This window comes from Labrus mixtus, chromosome 5, assembly GCF_963584025.1.
Source record: "Labrus mixtus chromosome 5, fLabMix1.1, whole genome shotgun sequence".
Taxonomy (NCBI): Eukaryota; Metazoa; Chordata; class Actinopteri; order Labriformes; family Labridae; genus Labrus; species Labrus mixtus.
In genome coordinates, this window is record NC_083616.1 from 16,822,496 (window position 1) to 16,835,033 (window position 12,538).

The 12,538-nt window shown below is 37.7% G+C and overlaps 1 protein-coding gene across 1 annotated transcript in view; it reads left to right on the plus strand.

Annotated features, from left to right (window-relative positions):
• LOC132974780 (protein unc-13 homolog B-like) overlaps window positions 1-12,538 on the plus strand; it is a 169,687-nt gene that overhangs the window by 29,583 nt on the left and 127,566 nt on the right. The window contains exon 3 of the mRNA XM_061039055.1: window positions 3,355-3,454. Within this exon, the coding sequence (XP_060895038.1) occupies window positions 3,355-3,454 (100 nt within the window). The remainder of the gene's footprint in view (window positions 1-3,354; window positions 3,455-12,538) is intronic.

A 12,538-nucleotide genomic window follows, 5' to 3' on the forward strand; every position in this document is an offset into this window, starting at 1 on the left:
GGCATTTGTAGAGTATTTCCCAATGTGGTTATGCTGTCAGGTCCATCCATATTGAGAAAAGAAATGAACTGGATCTTGGAACCAAATGCTGTCTGTGATGTATTTATTGATGCAGCTGAACAATCACATTTCTAGCCTCATCTTCAACCAGACATCCACTGATATTGCCTTCAACTTGACCAGCACTCTTAACAATAGAGTGAGTATAAGATTAAAAATACAGAAATGTAGGAGACAGAAATGCACTCACTCACACTGCATGGACTCTCAGTCTGAGGTAGAAGGGGCTATCTGTTGTTGTGAAGAGTTGAACACTTGTAATCAAGCAGGCATTAGGTGATCAGTATCTTACACCTACATTGCTCCTTGGTTTACTTGGATGGATCAGTGTAAGTTAGAAAGCAGGATTGGTACCTACAGACACCCACACTCAAATAATTTCATCAACATTACATACAACATTAATCAAGACTGATCAGCCGAATATTACACCGAGCTGCTACTGCTAATACTCCACTTTTACCATTATTAATGACATTGTAGCTATAAATCTATCATATTCATTTTTGTTGTTGCTCTGTTTGTCTCTATCCCTCTTCCTTCATATCCTCCTTTCCAAGCCCAGCACAGTTCAACAGATGGCTGTTCACCATGAGTCTGGTTCTGTTTTAGTTTTCTGCCACTTAAATTAAGTTGTTTCTTTGCTTAATGTTGCTTATTGCCAATGATAGATTCATGTTATGTCTTTATAACTAAGAGTTAGTAATTTACCTGATCTTTGGAAAAGTGTCTTGAGATGCTTTGAATGGTGTACTCACCAATACCTCAAACCCTGTTGTAATCGCGATCAGAGACATAAAAATCATGGTATCACTATGAGAACAACTATTTTCAAGGTATTTGACAGTAAACTAACCCTAATGTTACATCATTCTATGTTGCTGATTTTGTATCAATATATTCTGTTGCTTTATTGTTTAGGATATTAAATTAATGCATTTAGCTATTGTAATTCATCAGTAACTTAACATGCAGGCAGACATTTATGAGTCTGCAAATAAGATCTCATATATTGTAACTGTGAATAAAGTATAGAAGAATGAGTGTAAGAATACAGTAGCAGGATTAATAAAGGACCACATTGAATTGACGTCATGTATAACGTCAATGTCCTTAACAACAATCGTCAGTAAGGACAAGGAGAAACTACCAGAAAGAAAAGAGGGTGATTATCTCTGCACCATCTGATCTCAGTAACCACATGTAGTCTTACTATGATTGGATATGAATATGTGAAGTCTTAATCAGAGCTGAAAATGGACCAGCGCCATAGAAAAGAAGGGAAGAGGTCACATAGTTCCTTCAGTGCAGCCATCATGGTGTGCTGGGAAATGTAATGAGACTCTGGTTCTCAGTCTAAAGTGGCTTTTTCTGGGTACAGTGTTCCTTGTTCAGCACTTCAAGTTAATAGTGACTTCATCTTGTAAATGAGCTTCATTAAAGGCACACGGCAGAGTTATTGAAGGAGTAATTGTTCATTTTTTCCTTCATGCTTTTGTCCTGGATGACCAAATATAGAAGATTCATAAATTGAAAATCAAATGTTCTTTTGGGCTGCACCTTTAAAGTTTTCCGTTACTGAATAGTACTTGTTATTAACTATATATATATATTTTTTTTTTCAGCTAAATAAAAAAAGTGACAACTTAACAAGGGGAAAAAAAACAAATATTAATGGAAATCAAAAATGCTGGTATAAAGTTTGCAGGTATAAAGTCTGTTTCTGGTGAGAAAGCTGAACGCTGGTTTCCTTCAACATTTCTCTTGATTTAAGAGGCAATGCTCAGAATTTCTGCAAGGCAATGAGTACAAATGAAACATTGTGTGGTGCATATTCATTAAACAAAATGAATGTTTTACCCCACCAACTTTATCGTTTTTGACTTTTATTTTATAACTTGGCTGGCATAGTTTAAAAGTTTTTCTTCTTAGAATTTAACTAGCATTTAAGTTTAGGATAAGACCTTCAGAACACTTTTCTCACCTTTTAGACTTACTGTGTATACAGCTTAAACATTACGCAGCATTGATAAAGTTCAACCCAATAATTGCTTCAACACCCCAAAAAAAAAAATACTGAAAGGTTGCCTTTCATTGCTAATAATTCAAGATGATAGATCATCGTTCTTTTATAAACATATTACAAAATGTTAATAAGACTAAAGGTGTTTTTATAAAATTGCTAACCTTTTTGTGTATGATTTTAGGACCCAAATGCACAATTTTGGAGAAAGATAGTTGTGTTCAATAAGTAAAAAATCCCATCCTGACCTAACAGAGTGTTATCGTTTGATCTTTACTCTGACTTTCTTTAGTCTCATATCTCGTGGGAAACGAATAAATCTATCTATTATTTGGACTGTTTTTTCCACCTCTCTTCATGCATTTTGTTACATGTTAACACTTAAAATGACTGCATGGTGAAAGGAAGAACTGATTCTTACAAACTAAAGTCAGTGTCACTTAAAATATTTGATGCAATCAGTCCAACAACTCTTTGGTATTAAATTAACTTTCTTTTACCGTGTGGGGAAAGACATTTCATCGATCTTTTTTTAAGGAATGCACTGCTCGTCATATCTGTGCAGACTGACTGTTCATTTCAGTTTGGCACACACGGGGGCAGATCTACAAGTTTGTTGATCCCATCTCTTCATTTTTGGAGAAGACATCTTCATAATCTTTGGGACTCAGTTTGATGAGTTATGACACAGATGTTGATTGCCTGTAATGGGCCTGCACTTGATCAACTCTTTCTGACAGCTCTTCATGAATATTATGTCCTCAGTGTTTTATTGTGTCTGCACTGTTTAGTGATTCAAAGTGAAAGGGATAATGTACTGCACAGAATAGGCATAAAGTGTGTTTTTGTTCTTAGTCTGCAGCTTACATCTCAGCCAGATTTTCTGTCAGCTCTCTACCCAGTAATATCTTACCACATGAAATGTTCTATTATTGTAGGGGATTTTAATCGTGTGTTAAATCCATCCTTAGACAGTTCAAATGGCCCTTACAGTTTCTGCAGCAATGCATGAGTTTCAGATGCAGTAATCAATCACAGATGTATGTCACACGGTCAATCCAGACAGTGAGCAATATACTTTTTATTCAAACCCACATAATTCCTATTCTGGAAAAGACTGCATTTATATTTCCTCCAATCTTATCCTAAACGTACTTCACCATACTCAGGTTATTCTTGTGTGTGACTATGCAGCTGTCTCCACTGTATCTCCCTTCTAAAGCAAAATCTGAATCTGAATTGTTCACAGTTTAATTTTTCCTCTCTTCCAGACAAGTTCAACGCATATGTGACTCTAAAGGTGCAAAATGTGAAGAGCACCACCATCACAGTCCGAGGGGACCAGCCATGCTGGGAACAAGACTTCATGTTGTGAGTATCAACTTGATGTTTTTATTACTTTAAAATGCAGAAATTATTTAAACTTATCAGTTACAGAACACTACTTTTTTTGCCACCTTGCAAGGGCAATAATTAGTCTGTTGCTTGCATTCAGAAATCTGCGATAAAAAGGTTTAAACACATCATATCGCATGTGGACATAATGTATATATAATTTATATATTTTTGCCATCATCACACTTGTTACTTTTTGCTACCTTACATGAATTTGTCCCTCATATTGTAGCTTTGTTTTTGTATGGGCTGCGTGAAATACTGTTTTCATTATTATTGCGGAATGAACATTCCTAACAAACACAATAAGTCTGAATTAATAGCAATAAACAAGGGAAAGTTCATTTTTATGAAAAAAGCAATGCCTTCTCAATAAACGTGTAAGCCATTGGCGGAAGGCCAGGGTGTATCTGCCAGGCTTCACACCACAGATGAAGTTTAACATAGCTATCAGCTACCCTCACATCATGGAGCCAATCTACTGGTTAAAAAATCATTTGGATTGTTGTTTTTAGAATGGGGGGGGGGGGGGGGGGGGGGGTTGTGCTGTAAACACAGGTATTGTGTGTTAAGCATGAATAACAGCAGACATGATAACTGTTGTAAAATGCACTCTTTCATCTTTGTTCTCTTAATGTGCAGGACTATTTTGTACTCTCTACAATGCAACTCCTGTCATAAGCTGTAAAGCATACATATGGTTATCATCACATTTTAACATTTAAGATTTGAATGTTCTGAAGGTAGCACTTCATAAAGCATAACACAACAATTGGCCAACCTCCATTACGCCATTTGCGATTTTCCACTATAGAACACAAGGGGAAAAAAACTGCAACCTTCATATTGCGCTGTTATCCAAAGTACTTTACAAGGTTATTACCGCTCTTTTCTCTATTTAATCACACATTTTAACATCAATGGCAGTGTACAGGTGGCTCAAAAGTATACCTTTACTCACACATTATATATGTGTATTTCTGTCACACATTACCATGAAGTGCAATTTTCCACAAATAGACTGGGATGTACTGTAGATGCATTGAGCAACATTCTGTTTTATCATGTTATTGTGACACAGTCATTTTAAGTCAATAAAATGGCAGTGAAATAAACAAGGAAACGAGCACAAACTCTGTAATTTAAATGACTTAAGTTTCAGTTTTGAACAATCTTTCTGTTTCTTCCCATGGCTTTTGGCTCAACATGTTTTTTTTTAAGCAGCAACAGAGCCTTTTCTGTAACATCCTCTTGGGATGTGTTAAAACAAACGCAGTGAGAATGTGAAGCTCAAAGTGTGTGTCGCTCTTAGATGAAAATAGGCCAGGTATGGGCTGTTAGCGTATTTGCTAGCTGGCTCTAATAGGTCTTACTGAAATTGAAAATGAGCGTCAGCCGCCTGTGGGACTCCAGTCTGTCCGGCTGGCACAGGCTGTTAAATGGGAATTTGTGGTTGGAGCAGGTAAGATGGCTGGAAAGTGAAATTACATGTCGAGCTCAGATAAGTGGATGAGTCAGTGATAAATCTAATGAATTGTCCAGACCAGTCCGATTCCATTGGGGAGAGGCAGTACAGATGTAGCTGATTTAGAGATCCCACTTCAGTTTTGACGTAAGAGGAAGTAGTGCTTGTATCCGCGTCCATGAATATTTTTTTATTTTCTATTTAAATAGTATGGTCATCCAAGGTAAATATAACTATTGTGTCATTTGTATTCTGAGACAAAATATTTCAAAATGAAGCAGGTTGAAAGTACAAAATATCGTTATTGTCTTACTAATATTTTTTATCAGCCCCTCAGCAGTGGTTTGTCAGATACCCTATAGCACGTAAAGAAACAGAAGGAAAACCTCAAACTCTCTCTTTCTCTGTATGTCCATCTCTCTGATACTCAGACGCACCCACATGTCTATTGCGTTATTATACTGTACATGATACACAGATCCCTCTTGCAGTCTGATCCCCTTGCACTTGATTAGAGGGATTGGAGAGACTAACTGTAGATCAACATGATTACATAAGAGTCTCCTCTCCACTCTATGCTACTCATAATCTCTGCTGTTACGCTTCCTAGCATCCAATCAAACTGTTAGTTTCACTTTCATCATGTCTCTGACAAATGACTGCCTTCAATACATCAGACTTTTCTGTACTTTCTTGTATGAACACGGTTGAAGGAATAGAGATAAGACAGATAAAGGGATAGATATGGATTTTTCATATTTTATAGCAAGAACCTGATTTAGGCAAAAAAAAAAAAAAAAAGGAGTTCAACAGAATTAAAATACCATCCGATAATAACTTAAATTATTGAAAGGTATTTATGATTCCACAGAAAGGAACCCCATGCCTCCCTGCTAAATGGCTAAATTGCTCCTCAGCCTCATTTGCAGCGTTCAGGCTCGGTGGGGGTTCGTTGGGGAGTGAGGGGAGTTGGTGGGGGCCAGCAGCAGTGTGCTTCAACTGAATTAAAATAGCATCTGACATAATCTTAAAGAGCCCATATTATGCCCTTTTTGGGGTTCATATATTTAATCTATATACCTACTAAAGTATGTTCACAATAGCTAAAGTTCGAAAAAAGTGTATGTTTTCATGTACTGCCGCTCCATGCACCTGCTTGCTTCTGACTCTACAATTCTACAATTCACTTAGCAGACGCTTTTATCCAAAGCGACGCACATCAGAGAGTAAGTACAGCACAAGCAAGGATCTAGAAAAAAGGGAACAATGGGAAACTCTCTCTCTAAGGCTCTGAAGTGCCCACGTTCAGAGTCCCCATGTGTGCCAAGTCTGATCTGATTGGTCGGCTTGTCGGCTCTGCCGTAATTGGTCAGTCGCTCAGCACGGTTCTCGAAAATGTCACACCCTTTTACCATATTGGGAATGTAGCCACTTTGGCTCCGAGGGCCGGGGAGCAAAAACATTAGCACATTAGCACTACTGTGCTACCGCAGGCTACGGCATATCGTGGGCGTGCTACAGAAGTTAATGGGCGTGCAACATGAGCTGCTGGGCTTGCCACAATGAGCCAATGGGCTTAGATCAGTGATAACACACTGGCAATTTTTTTTCGAGGGGGGCTAGAACCGAGTGTTACATGCGGCTAATGCTGCAGCTAACAGGAGGAGTGGGTGAAGCTGCGTTTCCGCGGACTTTGAATTTTTGCACATAGATGTGCCTAAACATGCACAGGACACATGGAAAACACACTAAAGAGCATATAAAACCAGAAAAAGCATAATATGGGACCTTTAATGCTTGAAAGGCATTTATGATACTATAAAAAAAGAACACCATGCCCTCCTATGCTAAATGCCAAATTGCTCCTTAGCCTCATTATCAGCTTTTGTGTGATTATTAGTGCTACCTGTTACCCTCATAGTATTGTTAATGATTTGATCAGAATTAGAGTAGCAGTAGTTAAAACAAGTCAGCAGAAATGAGAGTACACTGCTAAATGTTCCCCTCTAGAACTGATAGTCTGAAAATAAATCCATTAAGAGGCAATTTTTTCTGTTTCTGTTGTCACTTTTATTCAAATAAATAATTGTTACCTAAGAAGCTTTTAATTAAAGCAGTCAACAATGATTTTTGGTGTTGTGTTCTTCACACCATGGCCTTATACACACGTTAAGATAATGTTCCGACACAGGATACCACCATGAAAGATTGAAATCAAGGTTTGACGTTAACCATTTGTATGGTTAATTTCCTATTTTTGTTGTTTTGTGGCTTTAAGCACTATTGCTAAGCTTTAAATAGTGCTGCAGCTGACTCTGAATCTTACACTTTACCTGACATGATAATGTTGTTCCATAAAGACAAAGGTGGACTGTAGGAGACAAAATGTGCCAATGTAGCTACGTTTTCAGTAAAAAAAAAAAAATACTAATAAAAATACTAATTAATAGGAATTGTGTCTTGCTTGCTTGTAGAAGGCTGTCTTCATTTAAAACGTTTAAGTTAATATGTTGGCCTCCAAATACTGCACCTTGCTGATCCATTTGAGACGGCTCTAAATATTGGTGTCTGTCCCTGAAGATGGCACAAGCAAAAAAAAAGATGGTAGAAACAGGGTTTTTTGTAGTCCACTTGTTGTAATTCTGTTTTTGGAAATAAACAAATTGCACAGGGTTTTTAAGATATAGTGTTAACATTTTCTGTCACCTTCTGAGAGACATGATTTGCAGCGTGTCATCATAAATCATTTTTCCTTGGATACAAATGTTTGTGCAGCCAGTCATGTTGCTCTGAAACCACAGAAGGAAACCTTTTCACAGCTGGTTGGTGGAGAGGCAACTAAGGTCCCCCCAGATGTGCTCTCTGAATCCTCATGCTGGAAAATCAACTAAACCAGGAACAATCTCAATCTCTCCCCTGCTGATAACACCCCCCTATTCTTTCAGACTGTTTGCAGCTGGCTCTTAACCTTTCTGAAATCCTGATTGTTTCAGCTGCATGCCATCCATTTAGAATGTAGATTTAACTTAAGTGTCTCGACTCAACTCAAGTAGATCAACAGGTAAAAGACAGAAATGGTGAAGCTTAATTAGACATTTTCTCGCAGTGTGTGAACTGGAAGGTTTTCAGATGCCAGAAAGGTTTTGTATATCCAAATTGTGCTTCTATTTGACTTTTCTAAATACAAACAGACAAATTTCAAGGCCAAAGAGAATTTTTGGACCTCTCATTTCCCGTTGACCTTTATATGTCAGGGTGAAAAGCACTAAACTTCTTGTTACATTTTTAGCACTGTGTGTTTAGCAATATTAGCCTCGTTTTTAAAGGGTTGTAACTTGTAATGATATCTACAATGACCATAATATATTATCAACAGAGACACAGTGCAATTAATAATTCCTGCCGCCACCAGACATCTTGACTGCCACCCAAATACAGAAAGATATTTAAAAGCTGCTGTTTGGTTTAAATCACTACCCGTCAGTAACCTATAGCACTAAGTTTCTACAGTTTTCACAACAGAGAAAATTAATCTTTAAGAAGACAGGGAGTAAATAAAGGCAATAGAGTGTGAAGCATGATCAGGGTGAATTTGAAATCGGTTTGATCCTGACATATGAATGTGTCCACTAAAAGGTTGACGCTAAGCTATGCAAGGCCTTAGTGTGCAGGCATGCACAAACACACAGGGCTGATTTGCCCTGCCATCTGTGACCATATACATCACCACCATCTTTCAATGACTATTATTCTGTGTTTGTGGCATGTTTGGTGTGTTTTATGGGCACCAATAAATGCGTAAAAATGTTGATGATGCTTTAACAAGGTTGCTAATGTATTCCTGGAAACAACAGTTGTGCAGCCTGCTGCTATAATACATAACAACCAGCTGGATAAAATTGTCCTTTGGCATATTTACAGCTGTAAACAGTCATCTCTTTTTAACAGTTTTAACATATTACTGTGCTCATAAAGTAAACTTTTCACTGATTGGGAATAATTTAGATTTATTTCATTAATATCCACAATGTTAATGGCTCTTTCTAAAATCGTTGTCTTCTTATATTCTTGTTTTATTTTGCAAAGTTACCGTGAATATTCGTCAATCTTTATTTAGAACGCTTCAGACCATTTTTTTTGTCACTCTGCCTTTAAATCCTCTGTTGCCTCCTAATCTTTTCTACATCAATCTGACTGTTTTATAAATATATGGTCGCTGCCTTTGGGTTAATGTGTCTTAAGTGTGTATTTTCCTGTGTGTGGGGATGACTGATTGGTGGGTTGGTTGGCCAGTGGGATAAAAGGATAAGCAGTTGAATGTTGATCCGTCTGTACAGTCAGGGTCACTGGGTCTCACACGCTCGTCTGTTCTCTCGCATCTTCTTATTCTTTTTTCTCTTACGGTTTCTCTTGTATCTTCTCTTGTCATCTGATTTTCACCCATTCTTCAAGTCTGCCAAAACTAGTGAGGTGCATTGTGTTAGTTTTTGTTGTCTCTTGTTCCTGACTCTTTCCTTCCTCTCAGCTGGGCTCACATGTAACTAAAGGTTTAAATCTGTTGACCTGATTCCCAGTATCGTGTCAGCAGGTTTCTGTCACTTCAGGTTCTTTCTGTCTACATGAGCTACTCGGGGATTTCCTTAGAGGGGATAGTCACTTCTGTCTATTTACAAGTGATGAATGTAATGTTATAACAACTTGGTATTGTTGAGGTCAATCATGGTAACATAACTTACATTTGCTTATATGTGAAACTTGGGACATTTTTTTCTGCTCTGTCAACTTTGTAGCTACTATTGCTTAACAAACATAAAATAAGATTGACTACAGATGATGAACTGTGTAAAGTTAAAAAACAAACATACAATTGAAGGCAAAAAGGCCAGAAAGAAAAAGAAGCATCTGTGTTAAAAACAAAGTTCTACAATCACAAAAGCAGAAGACACACATCTTTAAGATACACATTACTCATTAAGATACTCATTGCATTCCCATATTGTTCTGTTCTCTTTCCATCAGTAGAGCCACTGTTGAACCTGTCATACCTTAATTTAGTGCACTCACTATCTTCTCTAAGCAAAGCATGGCTTTGTTACCAAGAGACCTTATAAATTAGGTTAAAAACAGTGTTACTGATTTGCATCTCTGGAAAAAGAGGGGATTATTTCCAGTGGTGTGAAAAACATTCATCATAGAGAGTAAATACAGCTGGACACAACTAGCCTCTGGCCCATAACACAAGCTGGCCTTGACCCATTTAATTAATACAATAACTGATTCCAGTTTATTTTATTTTATTTTATTGTTTAGTTTGTCAGGGACAATGAACAAAATATACATTCATCTCAATTAATGAGAGGAGATGCATTGCACCATGCAAATTTAGCTGATCAGCTAGATTCTATCTGCAGTGATTATATAATAATATATAATATGACAAGTCTTACGGACTCATGAATGTTGCAGGACAAAAATACACAATGAAACAATATTGAGCAGCAGGGAACATAGTGTGTTTTACCTTTACAGTAATGGATATTTTATGAAACAAGTTAATTCATCAAGAAATGTAATTTCAATCATTGATTTGCAATTTGGAAGATCTGTGTTCCTTTATATGTGAAGCTTTTACTTACAGCATTGTGTTAAAAGCTGAATGTTTAAGAAAAAAAAGGTGCAGGCACATGTTGAAGTGCCCTGATCCTCCGGGTCCATCATTTCTATCAAACCTCCGCATCACCACACAAGCTTGCACCTCCTCCTCCTCTTATCCCTCCTTTTTTTTTTTTTCAATTTATTTCTTTGCTATTTAACACTAGATGCTGTGTGTGTGTCTATGTGCATGTGTCTGTGTGATGTCTGAGTTATAAAAATACACCATGTCATTCCCAGTTACAACACAAACCATTCCCTCAATAATGGATGGACTTTGATGGGGGGCAGATGCCAGAGAGTCGCAAGATTTCTCTCTGTGTCTGTGTGTGTGTGTGTGTGTGTGTGTGTGTGTGTGTCTCTCTCTATCTTTCTCTCTCTCTCACTCACAAACAGACACACACAACACACACAGAACCCACACACAAGCACTGCGAGTCAGAGTCAGAATGCTTTTATGGACATGGCTTCTATTTTTAAGCGTTTGCATTTTTTATGTCTTGCGGTTTCTATAAAAAAATACAAATAATAATTTGTGTTTCTTAATTTTTGTATTCTTTAAGCCAGCTTATTCAGGTTCTTCCTGAATAAACTGGCTTATCCAACTGGTAGAATCCTTGATGGTTTTTTGGGACTTGTGCACCCTAAAAGCCTCAATTTAAAAAACCCTGATATAAACTACATTAATAAGGGGTACCACTGCCACTGTGGGAGGCAAAGGAGCAGCTCAACACTGAGCAGGAGACAGCAGGAAAGACTGTAGCTAAACACTGAAGCTGAGCTACTGTATAGCGGCTAATAGAACTGAGAAGCTGATAATGTAACTCTGAGACTGTTCTCATCATGTCATGAGTAGCAAACCGTACAAGTTGTGAGTATAGTTTTTTTGGGTAATAAAAAGGGAAGGCTGGAAACATTGCAAGGACCTGGCAGAGGGCAAACTCTTAAAGTGAGGTTTTATCAGAGTGCTTAGTGAGTAGTTGTGATGAAGAAATATAAAGAAAAGACAAATCAAAAGAACAACTTCAGATGAAGGTACTGTGTTCATTGCATTAAAACACAATTGCTTTAGCTTGGGCACTAAAACTACTTGGTCAGGGTAAGAATACCTTCATGATTTTGACTTGAATACCAAGTCAAAGTGGTGACTTCAGATGTTTCACACTCAGTTTTTGTTCTATGTTATACCAGTGTAAGGTGAAAGACTGACTAAAATCTGCTGGTAAAAGCCTAAATGTCCCTGCTAATTACACTGGTGCCTATGCGTTCCACTTTTCCTCAATATAGGAAGCTACAAGGACAGTATGATTTATTTAACATTGGTTGTAGCACTGTTACAATATACTAAGAAAGACTTTGCAGTAGTAGTAGATGAAGAATATTTATCTACAGCGCACATTAATACAGAAAGCAACACAAGTGCCCAGTGGTTCTGTTAAACACACAGTATAGCCCAACCTGCTTAAAAACTAATGACTATTAAAAACCCAGTTTGATCAACCTAATAAAATAGTTCAGTGTTCGGATGTCTCTCATAATGCTTGGTAGGGCATTCCACCTTTTTAAAAAACCTACCTTCACCTACCTTCAATCTTATCAGAGGGACAACAAGGACCCCACTAGCTGAAGATCTAAGGCTTTTTGTGGGCTCGTATGGTAAGTTATACAAGCATGTAAACGAGCACAAACATGAAAGAAGATGGTTATTGGTAATCATGCTAAAATGTAGAAGCATTTTGTGACTTGTTGCCTCGCAAGCTGGCCGCTTTTCTGTGTGTGGTTGTAGGGATACAAAACACACTCTCACACACACACACACACACACACACACACACACACACACACACACACACACACACACACACACACACACACACACACATGCACACACCGCTTCACTCCATCATCCCAGCTGTGAAGTGTGATCAGAGATGACTGACAGT